At 36.1% G+C, this 25,969-nt stretch overlaps 1 protein-coding gene across 1 annotated transcript in view; it reads right to left on the reverse strand.

Annotated features, from left to right (window-relative positions):
- The window catches only part of LOC123541815 (uncharacterized), a 112,782-nt gene that overhangs the window by 81,605 nt on the left and 5,208 nt on the right, over window positions 1-25,969 (reverse strand). Inside the window, exons 5-14 of the mRNA XM_053532061.1 lie at window positions 24,037-24,093; window positions 18,121-18,265; window positions 17,234-17,390; window positions 15,809-15,939; window positions 15,072-15,166; window positions 13,601-13,708; window positions 12,383-12,489; window positions 4,818-4,949; window positions 3,885-4,018; window positions 615-696 (exon numbers count right to left, since the gene is read on the reverse strand). Coding sequence (XP_053388036.1) covers window positions 615-696; window positions 3,885-4,018; window positions 4,818-4,949; window positions 12,383-12,489; window positions 13,601-13,708; window positions 15,072-15,166; window positions 15,809-15,939; window positions 17,234-17,390; window positions 18,121-18,265; window positions 24,037-24,093 — 1,148 coding nt within the window. The remainder of the gene's footprint in view (window positions 1-614; window positions 697-3,884; window positions 4,019-4,817; window positions 4,950-12,382; window positions 12,490-13,600; window positions 13,709-15,071; window positions 15,167-15,808; window positions 15,940-17,233; window positions 17,391-18,120; window positions 18,266-24,036; window positions 24,094-25,969) is intronic.

The following is a 25,969-nucleotide window of genomic DNA, read 5'->3' on the forward strand; positions in this document are numbered from 1 at the left end:
GTCAAAGGCAAATATCTTGTTCCCAACCAATTTTAACTGATGCTTATTCCAAACATTTTTTATTTGTCTGTCTGTTTTGGGTTTAGCACCATTCTTCAACTTATTTCGGTTACGTAACAACAGGCAGTCAAACTAAACAGTGTTCCTGGATTCTGTACCAGTAATAGCCTCTTCTCCGCAAATAACTGCCACTTCTCCATATGAATCAGAAGCGAAGAACAAATGATTTCAGACACAATGTCTTTTATCAAATCATCACACAGAACATACGCCTCACCAAAGAACTGAACTCAAGACCCAGCCATCTGCAGCTATGTGTTCTCCCTTTACTGCTAAGCGAGCAGATTTCAAATATTATTCATATGTCCATGTTGTTGTTGAATATTGAATTATAATGCTCAATGACATCTTCAAACTTCAAAAGGTTCCTACCACAACCCCAGACCAGCAGAATAATCTATACTTCATATCTGGACTTCACCAAATAAAAAGAAATTCACAAAAAATCTGGTGAAAAAACAGCAAGTGCAAATTTCAGAAAACTGATAAATACATGCCGTGGTTGCTTCGCAGGGAAGTAAATGCTATATGTTAACGACATAATGAAAAGTTACCATATTGAAGATCTGTTGTAGCTTCTCATTGGCATAGTTGATACAAAACTGTTCAAAACTGTTTATCTGGAATGTTTCAAACCTGAAATATAGAAACATAAATTGTGTAAACAGATCCCTATAGAAACAGATCCATGTTAACATAAAACAATGGAAAAGATCCCTGTGGAACACGAAACAATGGAAAAAGATCCCTGCAAAACAAGAAATGATGGAAAAATCTCCATGACGGAAATGAGCAATGGAAAAAGATCCCTGTGGAACATAAAATGGAAAAAGATCCATGTGAAACATGAAATGGAAAAAGATCCCTGTGGAACATGAAACAATGGAAAAAGGTCCCTGTGAAACAAGAAATGATGGAAAAATCTCCATTAGCAAGACAAAACAATGGAAAAAGGTCCCTGTGGAACATGAAACAATGGAAAAAGATCCATGTGAAACATGAAATGATAGAAAAATCTCCATGAGGGAAACGAAACAATAGAAAAAGATCCCTCTGAAACAAAGGAAACAGATCAATGTGGAATATAGAACAATGGAAACAAAGCCACAAGGAACATGAAACAACTGAAACAGATCCATCTCGGACACAAAACAATGGAAACAGAATATGAAACAAAACCAAAAGAATCAATATATATGTCAAATTGCACACCAAAACATATTCAGGCAGAGTTGGTATCAGCTCATTTACTTTGAATAACTCTCAAAAACTATCAGCATGTGAAATCTGAAAGCAAAAACATCAAATTTATTTGTCTGCTGTGTTATATTTTAAACCACATCAGTACGATTTAGGTTTAATCCAGGCTTTCCAGTTTTAATGGAAGAGAAAAATTTGAGGAGTTCCTCCAAGCATTATCTAGGGCACAAACCAGAACCACAGTAGAATCACTGACGAACCTAATGTAAAACAAGAGCTCGTCGAACACGAAATGACCCCCTTGATGCATTTAGTAATTGCACAAGGAACAGAAATTATATGCTCACTGTAAACAGAAGTTCTACCATTCTGGTTTAATCTGACCTTGACCTTTAACCTAGTAACCTAACAAGAGATTACAGAGAGATCTTGGTGCCATCCACTGAGCCATTTTTGAATGTTCCAAATTTCAAGACTAGCTCAAGGTCAAAATCAAGGTCAAATTTCAATTTGGTACAAAACAAAGTGTATGTGGTCCAAATTTGAAAGCTGTGGCTTGAGAAATGTGAAAGTAGGTCACTAGATCAATTTCAAGGTCTAAGTTCATTTCGGTAGACAGAACTATGCATGTGCTTCAAATTTGGAGGCTGTAGCTTGAGAAATGTGAAAGTAGGTAATAGGTAAAAATCCATGTCAAATTTCAATTCAGAACACAAAAATAAATATGCATGCAGTCCAAATTTGGAGCCTGTAGCTTCAGAAATGTGAAAATAGGTCACTAGGTCAATCTCAAGATCAAAGATCATTTCAGTATACAAAACTATGCATGTGGTTCAAATTTGAAGGCTGTAGCTTGAGAAATGTGAAAGTAGGTCACTAGGTCAAAATCAAGGTCAAATTTTATTTCAGAACACAAAACTATGCAAGTGGTCCAAATTTGAAGCTTGTACCTTCAGAAATGTGAAAGTAGGTCACTAGGTCAATCTCAAGATCAAAGTTCATTTCAGTACACAAAACTATGCATGTGGTTCAAATTTGAAGGCTGTAGCTTGAGAAATGTGAAAGTAGGTCACTAGGTCAAAATCAAGGTCAACTTTTATTTTGGAACAAAAAACTATGCATGTGGTCCAAATTTGAAGCATGTACCTTCAAAAATGTGAAAGTAGGTCACTAGGTCAATAAAAAGGTCAAAGTTTTTTTCGGTATATAAACCTATGCATGTGGTCCAAATATGAAGGCTGTAGCTACAGAAATGTGAAAGAAGGTCACTAGGTCAAGATCAAGGTCAACTCATGTCAAGGTTCATCTTGCCACTCAAAACTATACATGTGGTCCAAATTTGAATGATGTAAGTTATGGACATGAAGATTCTAAGTTTTTCCCTATATAAGTCTATATGAACCATGTGACCCCTGGGGTGGGGCCATATTTGACCCTAGAGGGATAATCTGAACAAACTTGGTAGAGAACCACTAGATGATGCTACATTACAAAATATCAAAGCCATAGTCTTTGTGGTTTCGACAAGAAGATTTTCAAAGTTACTCCCTATATAAGTCTATGTAAACCATGTGACCCCCAGGGCGGAGCCATATTTGACCCTAGGGGAATAATTTGAACAATCTTAGTAGAGGACCACTAGATGATTTCATATACAAAATATCAAAGCCCTAGGCCCTGTGGTTTTGGACAAGAGGTTTTTCAAAATTTTCCTATATAAGTCTAAAATAAACCATGTGGCCCCCGGGGTGGGGCCATATTTGACCCCAGGGAAATAATCTGAACAATCTTGCTAGAGGACCACTAGATTGTGCTTCATACCAAATATCAAAGCCCTAGACCCTATGGTTTTGGACAAGAAGATCAGAAACCGTTTAACTGTTCCTGGCCAATGTGACCTTGACCTTTGACCTAATGAACTCAAAATCAATAGGGGTCATCTGCTGGTTATGGCCAACCTAATTATCAATTTTCTTGATACTAGGCCCAAGCGTTCTTGAGTTATTGGCCGGAAACCATTTTACTGTTCCTGGTCACTGTGACCTTGACCTTTGACATACTGATCTCAAAATCAATAGGGGTCATCTGCTGGTCATGACCAATCTCCCTATCAACTTTTGTGACCCTAGGCCTAAGCGTTCTTGAGTTATCATCCGGAAACCGTTTAACTGTTCAGTATCACTGTGACCTTGATCTTTAACATACTGACCTCAAAATCAATTGGGGTCATCTGCTGGTCATGACCAACCTCCCTATCAACTTTCATGATCTTAGGCCCAAGGGTTCTTGAGTTATCATCCGGAAACCGTTTTACTATTCAGGGTCACTGTGACCTTGACCTTTGACATACAGAATCAAAATCAATAGGGGTCATCTGCTAGTGATGACCAACCTCAACTTTCATGATCCTAGGCCCAAGAGTTCTTGAGTTATCATCCGGAAACAAATTGGTCTACATTCCGACCGACCAACCGACCGACCGACCGACCGACCGACCGACCGACCGACATCTGCAAAACAGTATACCCCTCCTTCTTCGAAGGGGGGCATAATTACAACAACTTGATACGATTGTTCTTCCATAATAATGAAAAGACTATATTCATGTAAACACTTTTACTTACCCATAAATATCGAGGACACCTATAAACTTGTGGATTTTAGACTGACTGTGTAAAGCTTTGTTGATCTGAGTCACAATCCAGTCAAACAATTTTGAGTATATACATTTTGACAGGGCATCCTGAGCAAAGCTTGCCTGAAAAAATACGCAACAAAAATCACTGTGAACTGGGATAAAGTTAAACTGAAAATCATGATAAATACTATCGTGAATCCTGTTAAAAGTAAAACTACAGATGAGCTGCGCCATGAGAAAACTAACATAGTGGCTTTGCGACCAGCATGGATCCAGACCAGCCTGCGCATCCGCACAGTCTGGTCAGGATCCATGCTGATCGCTTTTAAAGCCTATTGGAATTGGAGAAACTGTTAGCGAACAGCATGGATCCTGACCAGACTGCGCGGATGCGCAGGCTGGTCTGGATCCATGCTGGTCGCAAACCCACTATGTTGGTTTTCTCATGGCACGGCTCAATTAAGTTTGCTTTGGGATTAGCACCAGTTTTGAACTGTATTTCAGTTACATAACGGCAGGCAGTTAATCTAACTTAAGTTCCTGGATTCTGTACCAGTACTAACCTGTTCTCTGCAAGTAACTACCAACTTCTTCACATGAATTATAGGAGAAGGAGGAATGTTTTCAGACACAATGTCTTTAATTAAATCATCATGGAGATTGCCTTGTGACTGAACTCACGACCCCACGATCTTTAAAACTTTGTTAAAAGGATTGCATTTTCAATAAAAAATCATATTTATTAAGTATATTTGTCTCGCACAGACTATAAAAAACATTGAGAGTTACAGGGAGTATGGGCTATTGTTATTCGACTATAACTTTCACTCTCCAATAATGAATACTGCTGAATTACTACCACTGGAAATCCTCTTATGTCACACCTCTACTCAATACATACAGTGACTGAAGAATTTACCTGCGCCATTGTGAGAGGCTTGGTCAGAGTCTCGCCGACTGTCGTGATTTTTTTGTTACAGATCCAGGTTCTCATCTGCTTCTCATCCACACCAAACAACTTACAGGCTATAGCGATAGATGGATCCTTCGCCTGAAATAAACACACACTATTATATAATAAGTGTTCCTAATTGTTTAACCTTTAGCCTGCTGGTGGGGAATAATTTTGCCCTTGCGGCCAGTGCAGACCAAGATCAGTCTGCATATCCGTGCAGGCTGATCATGGTCTGTACAAGTCGCTATTCAATCAGTAAATTTTCAGTGAATACCCCTTCAAATAATAAATGGTACTACACAAACTGAACGACGGACCAGTCCATTTTAAAAATTTATCAGGCTAAAGGTTAAGTTTCGATATCCTATGTAAAACCATGGAAGAATCCATATCAATGGAAAAACTGTTTTAACACCATCTTTAATTCATACAAAAGAGGAAGTTTTCTGTATGACACCTGATATGTGGGTATAAGATTTACTTATTATAAAATCTGAAATAAAAAATATATGAACATTATACAGTTAAATTTACAGCAACCTGAAACAGACTTAAAAGTTAATATAGTATGTTAGAGATATTGACATGCTTCATTTCAAAATGAAAATTCTTTAAAGGACTAAAATCATAAAAGTATTTTTTTGAAATGAAAATTTATTATTTTATTGAAAATAAGAAACAAATACGTAGAGAAACAAAATATAAGTAATATTTAAATACCGATAAAAGAATTTACACGAAAAGAAACTTGAAAAAAAAAATCTAAAATAATTCACATTTTTTTTATACCGGTACATAAAGCTATATAAAAACACTGAAAGCAACATTTCCACAATAGCTGATCTGCCCTGATAAAGCGTAATGTCTGAATGATATTACTCTCCTTAATTAAAAGCTTCTAGGTAAAAAATTTTTGGTGCTGGTTTTTTCTTAAAGAGACATAAGAATTTTTGGAATCCCATTTAGATATTTCAACCAAAAAATGTGCCAGACCACACAAACAGTATTACATAAATGTATGATTTTAATGTTCTTCCGCAAACACACATTTAACTTTGAGCAGTAATTCAATCTTAAAATAACTGAAGGGGCCTCCGTGGCCGAGTGGTTAAGGTCGCTGACTTCAAATCACTTGCCCCTCATCGATGTGGGTTCGAGCCTCACTCGGGGCGTTGAATTCTTCATGTGAGGAAGCCATCCAGCTGGCTTACGGAAGGAAGGTGGTTCTACCCAGGTGCCCGCTCGTGATGAAATAATGCACGGAGGGGCACCTGGGGTCTTCCTCCACCATTAAAGCTGGAAAGTCGCCATATGACCTATCATGTGTCGGTGCGACGTTAAATAAAAAAAAAAAATAAATAAAAAAATAAAAAAAATAAAATAACTGAAGTCATTTTTGTATTATCATGTATATGTGGTACAAAGAAAAGAACTTTGCTACAGTGTTCATGTTAGAAGCATGTTAGGTTGTTACCACATTTGGCATTGTAACATTGTAATTGTAATTTAATTAATTACATTGCTAAATTTCATGTAATTGTAATTTAACTGGACATTTCACAATGTAACTGTAATTTAATTAATTACATTTTAAAGTAAATTATTTAAATTGACCCCAGGTCTGCTCAGTATTATCTCCAATGTGGAAGAGATAGCAAGCAAAAACTATTCAAGTAACAGCATTGATTTTAATACTAGTTTTATCATTATCTAGTATTAACAAGAGGGCCATGATGGCCCTATATATCGCTCACCAGAGTTGATCTGGCCTACTGACCTAGTTTTTGACCCCACATGACCAAGAGTTGAACTTGACCTAAAGATCATCAAGACAACATTCTGATAAAATTTCATTAAGGTTTGGTTACAACTGTGGCCTCTAGAGATTTCACAAGCTTTTCCTTTGATTTGACTGGGTGACCTAGTTTTTGACCTCACATGACCCAGATTCGAACTTGACCTAAAAATGATTAAGATAAACATTCGACCCAGTTTCATAAAGATTGAGTTACAACTGTGGCCTCTAAAGTGTTCACAAGCTTTTCCTTTGATTTGACCAGGTGACCTAGTTTTTGACCCCACATGACCTAGATTCAAACTTGACCTAGAAATCATCAAGCCAAACTTTCTAAGTTTCATAAATATTGGGACACAACTGTGGCCTTTAGAGTGTTCACAAGCTTTTCAGATCATCAAGGCAACATTCTGACCAAGTTTCATAAAGATTGGTTCAAAAATGTGGTCTCTATAGTGTTCACAAGCTTTTCCTTTGTTCTGACCTGGTGACCTAGTTTTTGACCCCACATGACCCAGTTTTGAACTTGACCTAGAGATCATCAAGACTAACATTCTGACCAAGTTTCATAAAGATTGGGTCAAAAATGTGGTCTCTATAGTGTTCACAAGCTTTTCCTTTGATCTGACCTGGTGACCTAGTTTTTGACCCCACATGACCCAGTTTTGAACTTGACCTAGAGATCATCAAGACTAACATTCTGACCAAGTTTCATAAAGATTGGATCACAAATCGAGGGTTCAACGCAATAAGGGCGTATCTACATATAGTTATTATATGTAGATACGCCCTTATTGCGTTGAACCCTCGAAATGTGGTCTCTAGAGTGTTCACAAGCTTTTCCTTTGATCTGACCTACTGACCTAGTTTTTGACCCCACATGACCCAGTTTCGAACTTGACCTAGAGATCATCAAGACTAACATTCTGACCAAGTTTCATAAAGATTGGGTCACGAATGTGGCCTCTAGAATGTTCACAAGGCAAATGTTGACGCACGACAGACGCCGGACAATGACCGGCCGCAATAGCTCACCTTGAGCACTTTGTGCTCTGCTGAGATAAAAATACAACAAACTTTGTATCTAAAATGCACAATACTATCTACACATGCAAACGCCATATCACAAAGCAAGCTCTATACCTAACGTTATCCCCAAATGATTTTTCCAAAGTATATGCTTTCTTACTTTCTGTTTAAGCTATAAACATTTTTCATTGGCCAATTTCAAAAGTGTCCTCTGAATTAACCAATCAGAATCAGATGTTAGAAATAAATGATCAATTTTGTGCAATTCCACAGCCAGTCTGTCAGACTCTATAGAGTTTTGAGACTGGTTTCAAATCTTGGTTTTGTAATCCTGATTCATGGGAGTGAAGTCACCAAAATTTATGCATAGACTGTAAAAGGCTATTTTTTATCACTTTCAGATTTGTTCTTTTTTATTATTAAATGACTACATTTTTTTATTAAATTTTGATGGTCTCTGAAGCAATGTCTCATAGGGAATTTAATTTGCAAATGAAACATAAGACTTAAAGTTATATTATGCTAAGCTCTTTGAAACTCAAACTTCCAATATGTAATTGAGATGGAAGAGAAATAGCCTTCTGTCAAATTATTCAAGATAATCTAGCTCCACAAGGGGATCAAGACAAGTATCTAGCCAAATGGGCTCCAAATTTAAAAAGTAAATAGTTATCTGTTAGGTGGCCGAAGGAAATTTAGACACTGCTTCACAGCTTAAAAAATTATAAACTAAAATAAATGAATTCTTAACAAAGGCAGCAAATGGGTAGGACAAAAATTCTATAATTCTGTTAGAAATTACAATTGTTATATTAGTGTATTTCAGTAATATGGAGATACAAAATTGAAACTTGGTAAAATGATCAAAAAAGGATAAAAATCAATGTAGATTAGCATACTAGTGCCCAATGTTAATCTAAGGTATGAAAAAAAAAATCAAACCCTATCATTAGGCAGATATCAGTGTACAACCACAGTCCTCTATCAAATAATAATGAATATCAGACTGAAGGACTTTACACTGATCCCTTTATTTCAGGTTTGTTGTATATTCTCACCCATAAGTCTTTACTGTAGACCGCACTATTTTATGTAAACAGTCTTATTTCTACCTTTAAAATTTCATATTGCTCTAACTTTCATATTTTCAGCAATTTTACTGTTTATTATCATAAATCTGAGTTCTACTGGTTAAGATTTTTATAGAATGTAACCTTTATCAACATTCCTTTACCGGATCAAACAGCTATGAATGGTTCAACAGACATAAAATCATGAGGCATTAAAACACTCAAAATAAATAGGGGTCCCGACTTACTGGTGAGTCAGACTTATGAGTGAGAATATATATGGTATACACCACACCGGTTTAGCAATACACCACACCGGTTTAGCTGCAAGCATCCCAGTACTGTTTAAGAAACTTACATGTATAAAACAACCGCTATCCTCCCCTTCCTGTTAGACGTACATATAAATGTGAAATAAGTGTTTACCATATAAAATACATGTAAATACCATGACGATAGTAGTGCAGAAATATTCATATCATATACCAGTCATACCCTCTATTGAGAAAGCTCATACTATTTCAATTTCACATTATGGTTAATTCTTCGTCAAACGAAAAGAATTTAATATTTCATAGTGTTATGGTATACTCTTTGTTGTGAAAAAACCAATCCAAACTGATATGAGCCGTGTCATGGGAAAACCAACATAGTGGGTTTGTGACCAGCATGGATACAGACCAGCCTGTGCATCCGCGCAGTCTGGTCAGGATCCATGCTGTTCGCTTTTAAAACCTATTGGAATTGGAGAAACTGTTAGCAAACAGCATGGATCCAGACCAGTCTGTGCATCCGCGCAGTCTGGTCAGGATCCATGCTGGTCGCAAACCCACTATGTTGGTTTTCTCATGACACGGCTCACATACTTCTAGCTTTTTTAAAAAAAAAAGGATGTTGACTGGAAGTGAAACAAAGCTTTTTGACCTTGGACTACCAAGTGTGACCCCCTGACCTTGGACCTAGTTGTATGCTCTGCATGTGGTCTTGATGAGGTTAACAACTGATGCAAGTTTCATCAAAGTACTTCCAGTGGTTAAGAAGGTATGGAGCAGACACAAAATAAAGCTATCTGATAACTGATCTCCAAGTGTGACCCTGACCTTGGACCTAGTGACCTGGGCCAAGAATGTATCTCCTGGTTTTATGATGGTGAACATTTATTATGTAGTCATCCGAAACCCCATTAGTTTCAGAAAAATACACCCAGAAAGGAATGATCAGTGTAAGGATGGACAAACCAACATAATGGAAACCAATACCATCATCCTACGAATATAGGACGCACATTTTTTACCGAGATTCTGGTCTCGAAGGACCGATGCGTCCTATACATGGGGATAGAAAAAAGACCAAACATTTCCCCCGACTCAAAAATTAAGAAAATCTATCTTTGTTTTACACCACGTACCTCTATATTGAAGAGAATTCAAGGGGAGTAAATACCAATGGGGATAGCTAATAGCCGGTATTGGGACCCGGCGTCTTAAATTACTTTTGTATAAAATGTAAAATTTAGAGCTCACGTAAAATCTTAAGATAAATAAATGCTGTTTTTCATTAAAATATATTTTACAACGCATTTCTGTAACTGATCATTAAGTTTTTAACAAGACCTGTGTAAAACTTTCCCGGCGTGTTTTCACACATTTTGCATTAAAATACTTGAAACTCCATATCAGGTAGCCCGGAAATCGATTACTAGTATCTAGTCTTCAAACATAATTTTGATAGTTGTCTATAATCCTCTTGTTCATCGAGAAATTCACGCCCGAGGCATTACTTATCTAACACCTACAGTCACAATCTGCAAACAATTAACCGTCTAATCATACCCGGAGGCAATTGTAAACATGTGCATGCGAGACTTAAGACTGATCCAATATGATCATAGTCCCTGATCCGTAATGTTCAAAACAATTTGCAAACCAGTCTTAAAATTGCGTCATTTTACCGCCACATGCCAAAGTGTACTTTCGTTTTCACTGGCATCAATATTCATGGAGTGATCAGAGGATGCAGAAGTTTAGTGCTTACACAGAGTTTATACTTTTCAATTTAAATACTTGCACAACATGCAAAAACATCAACAATGATTTAGCAAAATCCAGCGAGTTCGTAGAAACTATAGCGAATTTTGGACAAACATAAATTCGGATAAGTGATAAGTGGGTATAAGCATTTTTCCAGAATTCTATTGATATTTTTTCACTGCGTCCTATACAAGAGTGCGACCTATAATCGACCGATTATGGTATAACCCCCATGTTCTTCATATTTGGGCGTATAATAATAAAACTGATATTGATGTAAATGAAAATGATGATGAAAATGCTGAAAATGGTAAATGACCTTGTGTGATATTTCTGCCCTACATAATGAAAATAATAACGATGATGTTTATCTTTTTCATAGATTATTACATTTCATAACTTAAGTTATTCCAAATAAGCTAGACTAACACAACCTTGCCATATTTTGACATCAGTCTTTGTTAAACAATAAATATTCATACTCGTAAAAATTAAACATGCAATCTCATACAAAAAATTGTCAAATTAAAAAACAGCTGCCATATTATACAATAAAAAATATTAATAAGCCATACTGCATTTTAATGGGTTTTTTTTATAACAGAGAAGTTGAGATTTTAACACATGTATGACTTACATTTAGTTTCTACCAAAAAATGCTTTAACATAAAATTCTTCAAAATTGTATGTAAATGGAAGATTTATCCCACCAGTAATTTACTGAAAGTATATTATCTACTTTACAATGCCAGTAATATATAATAAGAGGGATGAATTCATCACATGACAGGAATCTAAACAGCAAGGTTTGTGATTCAAAGTTAGAGACCTTAATCTTTAGACTGCTGGCGGCAAGTGTTTCTGCCTTTGCGGCCAGTGCAGACCGAGATCAGCCTGCACATCTGTGTTCACTATTCAGTCAGTAAATTTTCAGTGAACACACCTTTGAGTAATAAATGATACTGCCCAAATTGAATACTGATTCCACAGTACCGTTAAACTTTGTATAATTATTCAGAATCTCAACTTCTCCATTTTGCAATGGCCAAAACCAGCATTTAACAACAATTCAAACTGATTTACATCAAAATATTAATACTAACCTACAAATAGAAAATAAATGCATATTACTAGTACATTCAAAGACGCCATATAAAATATATACTGACATAATATCATTCCATGCTAGACATCTAATCTATTATATAAATATCAAAATTACTATTTACGTTTACTGAACAACATTCTTTTGTGTTAACTTTTTTAAAATATGCATTAATATCATGCAAAAGTTAATGTAATTATTTTACGACAATGGTGAATTTTTATAAATATCACGCTTTTTATGAGTTTGTGATTCGGTGCACGATTTGTAACACACACAGAAGGAAAATCATCCTGCTTTTTATGTTAACTTCCTTTCATACTGATGTTTTAAAAATTAATAAAAAAAAAGTTACGTATATGGTTCCGGCAGACACAAATGACATATCTTAACTTTGATTTTCAACCATTTTTTTAATCAAGTGATGGAGGTACTTTCCCAGATGGAATATTTCTTGATCAATTCAAGGATTAAGGAATAGTGAAATGTTTTAAACTTACTGCCATTTCTGAACTTTCGCCATCTTTTTCATTGATTTTTACGTTCCCAAAATGTAACACAGCAGAAAATATCTGGAATATCATCATTACGTCTTTTTCCGCAAAACCTGTAATTATACATAAAATATAAGAACTAAAATTTAACCCTTACCCTACTAAATTTCTGAACTTGTCCATCTTTCAATTTGGGCAATACCATTTATCATTCAAAGCGGTGTTCACTGAAAATGTACTGAATAGCAACAGTGCAGACCATGATCAGACTGCACGGATGTGCAGGCTGATCATGGTCTGCACTGATCACAAGGGCAGAACCACATACTGCCAGCAGCCTAAAAGTTAATAAAATTAATATCTTAATGTACTCTGGGATATTCTGAACAGGGTTGATAATTAGCCTTTGCCATCTATACTGAAGGGCAAAATAGACTGAATTATGTTAAATGACAAAATTTTAAACTTGCCAATATATAACAACTCTTTTTCATAAAACTGTCCAAAGTCAGAGCCCTTGAAAATATCCCAGAAAATGGTTTACTTGTTTTGTTGATATTATTTCCAGCCTCCTTCCTGGGACAAACTGCAGCTGGTGTAATATATAGAAGTTCCCCACCTAGGTTTCAAACCAACAGGCACCTACCTTCGTAGCTGACAGTTTTTTCCACTGGGGCCTCCATGGACGAGTGGTTAAGGTCGCCGACTTCAAATCACTTGCCACTCATCGATGTGGGTTCGAGCCTCAATCAGGGCGTTGAATTCGTCATGTGAGGAAGCCATCCAGCTGGCTTACGGAAGGACGGTGGTTCTACCCAGGTGTCCGCTCGTGATGAAATAATGCAAGGAGGGGAACCTGGGGTTTTCCCCTACCATCAAAGCTGGGAAGTCACCATATGACCTATAACTGTGTCAGTGCAACGTTAAACCAACAAACTTTTTTCCCACTAGATTAGTATATACACACAATGCAAGTAACTGTGCCTTCTTTAACCTTTAGCATGATAGATAAATTGTCCTCTGCTGGAAATGTCGTCTGCTAAAATTGTAAAGTTCATTCAATTTGCTCCAAAATTGGAAGAAATATTGTCAGAATAGCAAACAGCTTGGAACCTGATCAGACGCCGATTTAATCGGCGTCTGATCTGGTTCCAAGCTGTTTGCAAAGGCTGTTCAATTCGCCTGCAGCAGGCTAAGGGTTAAAATGACTATTCAACAACATACCTAACATTTTCATGGCTTCTTTTGTTGTCATATATTCTTTTTCATCATCTACTCCATCTATAATTGGGTTCTTGCCTTGACTAGTGTAGTAAAACTTGTCTGGTGGTACTGTAAATATAAAACTATTATAGAATGCTAGTTTTGGTTTACATATTAACACAATATCGTGTTATTTTAGGTTTATGTAACACAATATATAATGTTATTTTAGGTTTATGTAACACAACATACCATGTTATTTTAGGTTTACATAACACAAAATATCATGTTATTTTAGGTTTATATAACACAATATATCATGTTATTTTAGGTTTATATAACACAATATATCATGTTATTTTAGGTTTATATAACACAATATATCATGTTATTTTAGGTTTATATAACACAATATATCATCACATCAATTTAAATTCATATAACACAACATCTAGACTAGCTCCTAGACTATGATACATATTTCTTTTAAATTTTGATCTTTAAAGTTGTGAATAAAGCCAGTCTATATCCAATCTCCAATATGATAATATTAGAACCAGTCTTGTGAGAAAATCTATAAAATAGACTGGAATTTGTCACTGTTACATAAAAGAAAAGAAAAATTACAAAAAAAACGTGACATTTTGCAATGTTCAAATTCTTTATCACCAGTCTAGTGGCTAGTCTACACAAAATCCTACTTCTTTAAGTTTACACAACAGAATATGTTACTCAAGGTTTATATTCATTATATGATACCATTTGAGTTTAGGAGTATATAACATGACACCATGTGAACCTATGACTTTTATTGCATATCTTTGTTTCTTAGATGATTGTCCTTCAATATCCGAAGTTTGAAGAAATTCCATTACTGGGAAAAGTTTCGCCCATCTCATATATACAGAGACTCTAGCGTACGTCTTTAACCCTTAGCCTGCTGGCCACATATGATTCTGCCTTTGCGACCAGTGCAGACCAAGATCAGCCTGCACATCCGTGCAGTCTGATCATGGTCTGCACTGTTCGCTATTCAGTCAGTACATTTTCAGTGAAAACCCCTTTGAATAATAAGTGGTACTGTCCAAATTGAAAGATGGACCAGTCCATTATAGAAATATAGCAGGGTAAGGGTTAAGAACTTCTCAAGTTAGAGAGCTGACAGCTCATTAGGACCATTCTGCTCATCCGCCTCAAATGTTCCCATACAATACGACTATAAAATGTAACTGTAAAATGAATATGAGCCATGCCATGTGAAAACCAACATAATGGGTTTGCGACCAGCATGGATCCAGACCAGCCTGCACATCCGTGCAGTCTGGTCAGGATCCATGCTGTTCGCTAACAGTTTCTCCAATTCCAGTAGACTTTAAGAGCGAACAGCATGGATCCTGACCAGACTGCGTGGATGCGCAGGCTGGTCTGGATCCATGCTGGTGGCAAACCCACTATGTTGGTTTTCTCATAGCACTGCTTATATCATTCTTACACAAGCCAAATTTCTTTAATTCTGGAATGTCCCTTGATGCACACAGTTGATAAAATACATGGTAGTTTCTCTCATCTTTAGCTTGAAACACAACTCTGAAAATTGAAATGTAAAGTTTATTCATTTTGTCCATTTTTTTATTATGGTCAGTGCCCAGTTTAAATGGCAGAGGAAGACTTTAGGTGCCATTCTAGCCAGTATTTTAGACGCTAGCCACACGTGTGTAAAAAATCTTAATGTAAACGCCTAGTGCCTTTAACAGAAATTAGTTTGTTTTGGGTTTAATGCCATTTTTCAACAGTATTTCAGTTATGTAACAGCCGACAGTTCACCTAACCATTGTTCCTGGATTCTGTAGCAGTACTAGCCTGCTCTCTGCAAGAAACTGCCAACTTCTCCACCTGAATCAGAGGTGAAGGATAAATGATTTCAGACAAAATGTCTTCCATCAAACTGTCATGGAGAACAAACGCCTCCACAGGGAATCGAACCAAACCCAACAAAAATGTCTGGTACCATTAATTTCCTCATTTCAACAATTTGTTATGTTAACAAAGTTTCACAAAACAATTCTTTAAAGCAGGAATTTATATCCCTAAGAAATAAACAGTGCCTTGCTTTTTTTTCTTTCTACATTTATATTTATGTATTACTTTTTAACACTAAAAATACTAAGAGTAGGTCACGAAAAAACATGTAATAATCGCCTATCATATGAAACTGATAAAATGTCAAACCTAGATTTCTCGAGAAGGTACGTTCTCATGTTCGCCCCCACAATTTCGTGCTGTTTGTTGAAGCTGATTTCTATATACTTTCCAAATCTACTACTGTTATCATTTCTAGTAGTTTTGGCATTTCCTATGGCCTGAAATATATAGAATTATTTAAATTTCTTAATCAATACAGAATAACACAAAGAATTAATTACGTTATACTAGACTACAATTTATTGTATAATACATGGACTGAAATTGAGATATAAAGCTTTATATTAATACATATGAGCCGTGCCATGGGAAAACCAACATAGTGGCTTTGCGACCAGCATGGATCCAGACCAGCCTGCGCATCCGCGCAGTCTAGTCAGGATCCATGCTGTTCGCTAATGGTTTCTCTAATTGCAATAGGCTTTGAAAGCGAACAGCATGGATCCTGACCAGACTGCGCGGATGCGCAGGCTGGTCTGGATCCATGCTGGTCGCAAACCCACTATGTTGGTTTTCTCATGGCACGGCACATATGACTTAATTTAGAATAAAATTTCAGAAATGGCAAATTCTTCACAGTTAAAATCTCTTTTCTACAGCATATCTCCATTCAGGAGCTCCTTTAATAGTTTTAAACTGTACACTTGATGTGTGGCTGAGTAACCAACTGCACACTAAATGTGCGACTGGGTAAACCAGAAGGGATGTTTAATCTGAGTCAACAAAACCAATGCTTTTAAAATAGTGAACCCATCATAACATCCAGCAATTTAAGTTTGATTATGTATTTTCAATCCAATTTAAGCATTTCTCCAGTTGTACAGAAAGCTATGATCTCACTGCAGTATATTAGAAGCAGAAGAATGCAGAAAAAGCAAATGGGAATGAATACTAACAAGGAAATTGTCCTCTGTCTTTGTGGGTCCTTCATCTTAATATAAAAGTAGGCCCTTGTATAATAGCCAAGGTAGACATTGCAATATAGAACTAGAGCTGCTTTTGAGAAAAGCGCATGTCTCCCACAACTGACTAATCATCTAAACAGTAAGTCAGTCTTTATATACTGTTTACTTACAGCACATGTGCATGCACTTTTTTTTATACCAAAAGGAACCATATACTACTTTTAAAAGTAGTATAGGGGTCCTTTTGAGGTCAAAACTGTGCAAGAAATCAGAGCTTTTTTTTGGTAACTCAAGGGCCATAATTCCAAAAAGTCTGTGCCGATTTGGCTAGTTATCGAATTTGGCCAAGCACTTATAGGCAAACACATTCTGTTCAAGTTTGGTGAAGATCGGATGAAAAATATTCGACTCAGAGTGCTGACAAGGTTTGTGACAGGCAGAAACACACAGACAGACTGACAGACAGGAGTAAATCAATATGTCTCCCACACCACTGTGTGGTTGGAGACATAATTAGTACCTAGGACTGTAAAATATAGTGACATACCTCCATGATAGGGTTAGACGCTAATACTCTCTTTTCAACTTGTGTTTCTGTCTGCGAGCCACCAACCATGGCAAAATATCTCATGGCATATTTGGCAGAGACAGTTTTACCGGCTCCAGATTCTCCACTCACAATGATGGACTGGTTCTGTTCAAACCTAGTTAAAAACAAAAATATTTACATTTAATATATAAACTAAGCATAATGGTCTGTATTGCTTTGAACTTTTAAACAATAAATTAATATTAAAATGTGAGCTTCACTTAAATGATTCAATGGTGGACAGGAGGTGTACTGACCCTGAACTTGTGGGACATGGCTTTGGAATCCCTTCTTAGTGAAATTGACCATCTGAATGATCATAAACCAATTTCAAAGACCAGGATAGTCTGGGAGGAAATGTCATGAACATTTTTTCTTTATAGATTCTAAAGGATATTCTATATAGATTCTAAATGATATTCTCTATGAATTTTCAAAGATATTCTCTATAGATTCTAAAGATATATTCTATCAATTCTAAATGATATTCTCTATGAATTTTAACAAATAATTCTCTTTAGATTCTAAACGATTCTCTATATAGAATCTGAAGGATTTTCTTTAATAGATTTAAAATGGTATTCTCTATTCTCACCAAGGAAAAAAGCTGCATAACAGAGTTATTGGACCTGTGCAATGTAAGTCAGTTTATCAGAGTGATAAGTGTGTGAAGTTTCAATCCATTCCAACATGTGGCTACCGAGATACCAGCTTACATACAAAAACTTAACCAAATTGAGACGCGGATGCAGACGCTGATGCACAGACAAGTCCAATAGCTCTAGATTTTTTTTTTTAATAATTGAGCTAAAAACCAATTAACAAAGTCCCGAGTGAGTTTGTACCTTGACATTCTCTTATACGCCTCCTCCGCCACAGCGTAGATATGTGGGTCCATGGCGCCCATGTCCTGTCCACTGTAGGCCTGTATAATGTCATTGTTGTAGATATCCAACTGTTCATAGGGATTTATTGCAACCAGCACAATTCCTACAATACAATACAAAAGTTAAAACCACTGTAAAATGTGTTTCAGGTGCCCTTGCACTTTAGCAGTCCCTATAATAATAGCAGTTTAATAATTCTTAAATACTAAAAGTTATAAGGGGTAACTTTATTTTCAGATGAATATGTTTGGGGGCTACTGCCCCCACACCCCCACTTTGCCCCACACCCCCAACTTGCTGCACATGTTCACTGTAAACTTCTGGGGCCTGCTAAAGTGCATTCTACCCTGGGTATCATTCTACCATAATGGTGACATCATTTTATTATGTTGGCAAAATATTTTGTGGTTTCAGCCTCAGTAATTATTTTTGTCAGGTGAAACAGTCAAGAATTTCAAATTTTAGTCTTTTTAGACAAAATCGGGGGAAATTATATTTCCTTGTTGGGATACAAGTTCTACCAAGAAATCTACAAACACTCCAATTTCAATAATACATTTCCTTATTGAAAAAATAAAAGAACTAATCAGACACCCTCGTTAAAATTACATCTGGTTTATCTTGAGGTAACATGACCCACAGAAAATGTGGTTAAATTGCAATAAATCTAAGGAAACCTATTTAAAATCAATGTTCAGTTATTAAAATCCAGACAATTGTGTCTTAAAACAAAATAACGAACTGTGACTTTTGGTTTACCGGTAACAGCATATCAACACACCGACAAAACGAAAACAATATGAGCCGCACCATGAGAAAACCAACATAGTGGCTTTGCGACCAGCATGGATCCAGACCAGCCTGCGCATCTGCGCAGTCTGGTCAGGATCCATGCTGTTCGCTTTTAAAGTCTATTTCTATAAGAGAAACTGTTAGCGAACAGCATGAATCCTGACCAGACTGCGCGGATACGCAGGCTGGTCTGGATCCATGCTGGTCGCAAAGCCACTATGTTGGTTTTCTTACTGCGTGGCTCATATTTAAATTCTTATCAAAGTGTCTTATCTATTGTGAAGGACTGGGGATACTGAACAAATAATCAATTTTCAAAATTATCCAGTAAACTAGTTTAGAAAAGACTATTTCCTTAAAGTATTAAAAAACAGGATCATTTATCTTTTTATCTTCCAGACATATAGTAAGCCAGTTATTAATCCTATCTTTAGATATCTCAAAAATATCATTGCTAAAAATTTGTGATGGCCAGTACAGCCCACCATACCTGTACAAATGTTGTACATAGTTTTGACCAATGTCTGACATATTTATTCGCCTTTAATATACACATCATTATCAGTGTTATAATCAGCGGTAATTGACTGTCAAAATATGACGGGGAACAAAGTGGCCTGTGGTCATTACAAATTGAGCTGTCGTTTTTCAAACACTTAATAACAGTCTCTTCCTTATTGAGCTTCCCATCATGAAATTTCATTCATATTTGGACATGCATTTGACTGAGTCAAAGATCAAGTCTCCAAAAAATTTATTTTTAAATCCAAAAGAATACCTTTTTCTGCCTACATTATGAAGGAATATTTTTTGCAGTCACACCTTAGATTAAAACTTACTTTAAAGAAGTCATTTCTTTTTTTTTTTTTTTAGGATCCAATCACACTTTATAAACGAAATGCAGGTCCTTTTTATCTCTTTTAAACAGCCATATTGAGTTAAAACAATCATATACTAGGTTTAGTACTGTCATTAATTTTGTATAACCATTAAATGGCCACTTTACATCAAATAATAACATTGATGCTTTTTGCAAACCTGTAATTTAAAAGTGTTTTTCTACAGAAAAAAATTCAGAAGGCTTTAATACTTTTCACAAGGGGTTAATGATGAACTGTGTATCCAACTGAGGATTCAGTGTAGTCTGCACATGTTCTTAGTCAACGGAACATTCAAGAAATGATATTCTAAAATATTTGGAATGGTTCTGGACTGTTCCAAGACAAAACAAAACATGAACCGACAGATCACACCACAGCAGCCAAAAGCCATGTCATGGTTCCACTCTAATATAGATACTCATAATAGAACTGGCAACCAGAATAAAACAATGTTACGCTTGTATAAAAAGAATTCTGACACCCCTATTCTGTCAAACAAATATCTGGGGTCTCGTTGTGTTTTCGTATCAATTTTGCAACACCACAACTGGTTGTAACTGTATTCAAAATATACACAGCCAAAAGTTAACTTTTTAAGATGGACATACCGAAATCAATTACTTTTTTCCTCAGGTAAAATATTTGTTCAAACGAACCTAATTAACTTGATGTCTATACTATTTCAGTCTATAAATAGAATGACTATTAACTATTTCTTATCTCTGTCAATGGATATATTTAGTTATTTACTGAATGAATAAAACATGGGGATCTGCAATTCAGTGATGGTAGAATCAGTAATAAGACCGGACATCCGAATTACAAAATAACAATGTTATCTACCATCTAGAGATTTACCATACTGGTGTCTTCAGTGTCAAGCAATAGAGAGTGAAAACCGTTTCAAAAAGGAAGAGATAATAAAATTGTACATGTGGGGGACTTTAGTTTATATTATATTATCCCAGCTTGGTAATAAATACATCTTAGAGCTTAACTGATCCACTCTAGAATCTGCCTCCAGTTTTAAATAGTACAATGTATGGGAAAAGATCATTTTGACATATAATTTATTTTCTTTATTAAAATACAACTCAATGGTCAAATGTTTTGCATAAGTTGTATAACCCTTAGCATGCCGGACACAACTGGCTCAGCCTTTGCAACCAGTGCATATCATAATCAGCCTGCACATTAATCTTTTTGGTATTTACACCCCTTTTAATAGTTAATGGTACTGTCCAAATTCAAAGATGGACAAGTTCATAGAAATTTAGCAGCGTAAGGGTTAAGCTGACCTAATTGTTAAATCCTTATCTAATTGGATACTACCCCTAGCTAATATCTGCTTGCAGTTGGATTTAAATCCTGAAGTTGCAAGTTAAATACCCAAATAAGAATTTTTTCTTTGACGACCTTGACAGAGAACCCTTTATCCTCCACATTTGACTCATATGGGGAAGTTCACCTTTGACTCATGTGGGGAAGTCCATCTTTGACTATGTGGGGAAGTCCACCTTTGACTCATGTGGGGAAGTCCATCTTTGACTCATGTGGGAAAGTCCACCTTTGACTCATGTGGGGAAGTCCACCTTTGACTCATGTAGGGAAGACCACCTTTGACTCATGTGGGGAAGTCCACCTTTGACTCACATGGGGAAGTCCACCTTTGACTCATGCGGGGAAGTCCACCTTTGACTCACGCGGGGAAGTCCACCTTTGACTCATGTGGGGCATCCACCTTTGACTCATGTGGGGAAGTCCACCTTTGACTCATGTGGGGAAGTCCACCTTTGACTCATGTGGGGCATCCACCTTTGACTCATGTGGGGAAGTCCACCTTTGACTCATGTGGGGAAGTCCACCTTTGACTCATGTGGGGAAGTCCACCTTTGACTCATGTGGGGAAGTCCACCTTTGACTCATGTTGGAAAGTCCACCTTTGACTCATGTGGGGAAGTCCACCTTTGACTCATGTGAGGAAGTCCACCTTTGACTCATGTGGGGAAGTCCACCTTTGACTCATGTCGGAAAGTCCACCATTGCCTCATGTGGGGAAATTTGAAATAACTTGCAGGGAGCAAATCTGTACGATATGTTATCCAGGAACACAAGTTTGGTTGAATATTACATTAAATGCATTAAAAAGAAATGTTGTGTTAAAACTGTATTATCAACATGCCTTTTCCACAGCATGCAAATGATGTTTTTTTTGGGAGGTATTTAAATTTATTTCTGTAAGTGTAATAAATACCATAAAAATAAATTAACTCTGAACAACAATACAATACAAACATCTAGTCTACAATAGATATAGATTCTGGAACATGCTCAAAAACATAAAAGGATAACCATTATTTGTCCATTAACTCCATATAGACTTTTCTCATGAAATATGCCAATCCTAAAGTCTAAATATAAGGTCATAAAATTATCTTTCACAGAACTTCTGACAGAACCAAATATGTAGTACATAAAATACAGCAAAACCTTCGTCAATGACCTCTATGAAGCAAACACCTGTCCGTAAAGGGCAGATATTTTCCTTCATCGTCAATAAAATTCTTAGTAATTTAAACTCTAAAGATCAGCGACCTTTCTACAACAGACACAAACAACCCCGTCGGTAAAGGCCACGGTTGGGAAATGAAACTGCAGGCTTTGCAGACAGGCATTCTCTAAACACAAGTAAATTTGTGACAGAAAACATCAGCCTTTATAAAAGCGGTCTTAATTGAAAGGTGGTCTTAAGTACAGGCTTGACTGGACAATGTATTTTTTTCCCATGTGATGTCTGCTCTATAGACACTGAACTACATATCCACGAGAAAAAAAGTTCATAAAAAATGTTTTTCTTTGTTTATATAGGGCAAGCACTATGATGCATTTTTTATGGCAAAAACTGCAGTTCCAATTAGAATGGGGGACTTGTTTGTTTTGACTTTTAATGCTCTGTTACACGGAAAGGTCACAGTCAGAAGGGTTTTAATGTCAGAGTTAATAAGGTGGACAAAAAACATGGTTGTATTAAGGATAATAACTCTCATGTCAAATATATGCAATAAAATGTCCATCAAGTCATTAATTATACTGTTGCTAATTGATTTACAGTTAAGTTAAACTAGGACACAAACATAGAAATTATTCCCATGGTATGTTTGTTCAGTTGTGTGAATCAGTTAAAGGAAAATTCTATCATAAATAGTATTCCTGTAAGACAAATGTTTTGCATTTCTACACAGAGTATCTCTGAAGGTTCAATGTACAACCCCACATATGAACACACTTGTAGATGCCTCTAAACTGTATTTAAATACTTGTAACATATGCAAATGTAAAGTTCTTCTCAACCCGTGGCTAGAGGGTGTGGACGGTAGCACTGCTTTTCCACAACCACCAACAAACTGGCTCAAACAAACCAAGCTTGCAATATTTTCATTTCTGACGTGTAGCTTCCACTTTTTCTATTTTACAGAAGCTACAGAACTGTAGGCACAAAAATTTCAGTGACTACATTTTGTATTACATCAAATAAAAGGTGTAAGGTTAAGATAACAATATTTCTTGATTTGTGGCCATTACTAAACTGCTGTCTAGAGGAGATAGTTAACTTCCCCAAAAAGAAATGGACAGAATGTATTATAAAGCAACGTTTGCAGAAATGGACAAAACTGTCACTATATAAAACATTCTGCCCTCTCGCCAGCCAAACTGCTATGCATCTATTCCATTCAAGGAAGCTACAGTAGCCACAATGTTTAACCACTGTAGCAAAGAAAATGTTTAAGGTATCTTCAGCTGTATCGCTGACTCTCATGTACATTCAAATATCTAAATTAACAAGATTTTTAGATTCTCTACTATATACAGGGCAATGTGACAACACCCCATAGTGGGCATCACTTTTCAGATTTGAAAAATACTAGTACAGTGTCACCTTAGGAACATTTCTGAGAAATTATTCTGAAATCTAGCCAATGGATTTTTTATTTCTATCCTTTGCTATGGCAAGGGCAATTCTGCATGGAATCATTTTCCGCCCAAAAGTTTTTGAGGTCACATGTCATTCAAAGAGTTTGGCCAGACATACAGTCAAAACAGTGGTGACAGGTCACATTAGAACAATCTGCAAAAAGTGCTAAAATGAACTGAAACTTAGACCAAATAATAATAATCCTGCATTAATACAAAAAGTACGTACCACAATATGTATAAATGATGTTTCTCTCCTCAAATCTCACTTTTAAGTTGTATAATACTGAAAATAAATTAAAAGAACAAAATTCATTACAAATAAAACATTACAGATAATATAATTCTTGCATGATAGACAGGATTTTCTCATGTCTTAGAATTATAACGCCAGTGCTGTAAAAATTCTTCTGCTGAATTGCTGAATGAATGTGTAATTTCATACACTACTATAATGAGATATGTCTTACAGGGAAAGCCTTTGTTTTATTTTATTTCTTCCATTAACTGACGAGTGTCCTACGCAAGCAAAAGACTACTGCTGGCTGGAGGTGCTGATAGAAATATCTGGCTCTCCAGTAACTCTCGTTACCCTGGAAACAGTTACCCTCGAGCCAGACAATTCAATCTGCACCTTCAACACGTGAAACATTCTAACAGTCTGTTGAAATATTCTAACAGTCTGTTGAAACATTCTAATAGTCTGTTGTCACATTTTCTGGCAATTTGCTGAATGATGTATACAACGTATCTATGATTTAGAAACTGTCAAACTTGTATATGAAAACCAGCCTTTGGAGAGCCAAGAGATATTTGAATTAAATTTAGTTTTCATATATATTGCCAAACTGAATGCTTAACCTTTAGCCTGCTTTGCCTTTCTGAGTCTGACCAGTTCAGATCAGATCAGCCTGCAGGAATGTGCGGGCTGATCATGGTCTGCATTGTTCGCTATTCAGTATGTAAGTTTTCAGTGAACAACTCTATGATCATAAGTGGTACTGCCCAAACTGAATGATGGACCAATTCATAGGGTAATGGTTAAACAAACAATGAAACAACTGTTAGTCTCAGTTCAAGGTGGCCTTGAGCAAAGGTCTGACTGTAATATTATCTGCTTAATTTCCCCTGAAATGTGGTCACAAACAACATAATATGCATTAATTAACTCAAGCAGTTAAACTGCATTTATACATTGTATCCTCTATCACTGGAAATAACAGGCACTGATAACTTCATCAAGTAAACAGACATTACTTTAAACATAAAGACTGGTTTTATAAAACAAACTCTTTAGTACTTCAGGTACTTTTGAGCTCATATTAAACCATTAACTTTTAACAGGATGCTTTTTCGAAAAACTAATTACAGAAAATTTCCATTGAAATAATTTTATCTCTCTCAAATATAATCTAAAAGCATTATCATGGGACATTTAACTGAGACAAAATCTCACCCTAAATATCCCTAATCAAACTTTATGACATTCCCACTCATTTTCTGTTTCCTGTCTTAATACCAGAAATAGAATCCAGTGTAACATATTGCTCTCAAATGTCACAGAATAAAGTCAACTTTATGTGATTTTATAGGAAGATTGTTTTAGTAATTAACCACCCTGATGATTATTGCAAAGTCTCCAGATAGACAAAGATCAATTCAGACCAGACTGGAACCAACAGTAAAACAGATCAAATATAATGGCATTTCCTTGAACAAATTACTGTACATTGGGAAATACCTGCAACAGCTTCGTGTTTTGCAAACACCATATCCCCCCATTTAAATACCCACAGGACATTACATTTTCCACCAAGAGGGTGTTTATTTCTGCAACTATAATTTGGAAAAAGACATCTAAGTTCATTTATTAAATAACTTAGTAATCATGCATGACTTTCATCCAATCAGACTCGATCAAATCTAGTTCCTACTATTTAAATCAGTTTCGTAATTAAGTAAGTAAGTAATGACTTTCTTTCTAGAAGCTACATATTGGGTTTCCCACCTACCATGTTGGCCTAAAATATATGAGCTGTGTTATGAGAAAACCAACATAGTGGCTATGCAACCAGTATGGATCTAGACCAGCCTGCGCAGTCAGGATCCATGCTGTTCGCTAACGGTTTCTGTAATTGCAATAGGCTTTGACAGCGAACCGT

The sequence above is a fragment of the Mercenaria mercenaria genome, chromosome 19 (genome assembly GCF_021730395.1).
Source record: "Mercenaria mercenaria strain notata chromosome 19, MADL_Memer_1, whole genome shotgun sequence".
NCBI classification, from domain to species: Eukaryota; Metazoa; Mollusca; class Bivalvia; order Venerida; family Veneridae; genus Mercenaria; species Mercenaria mercenaria.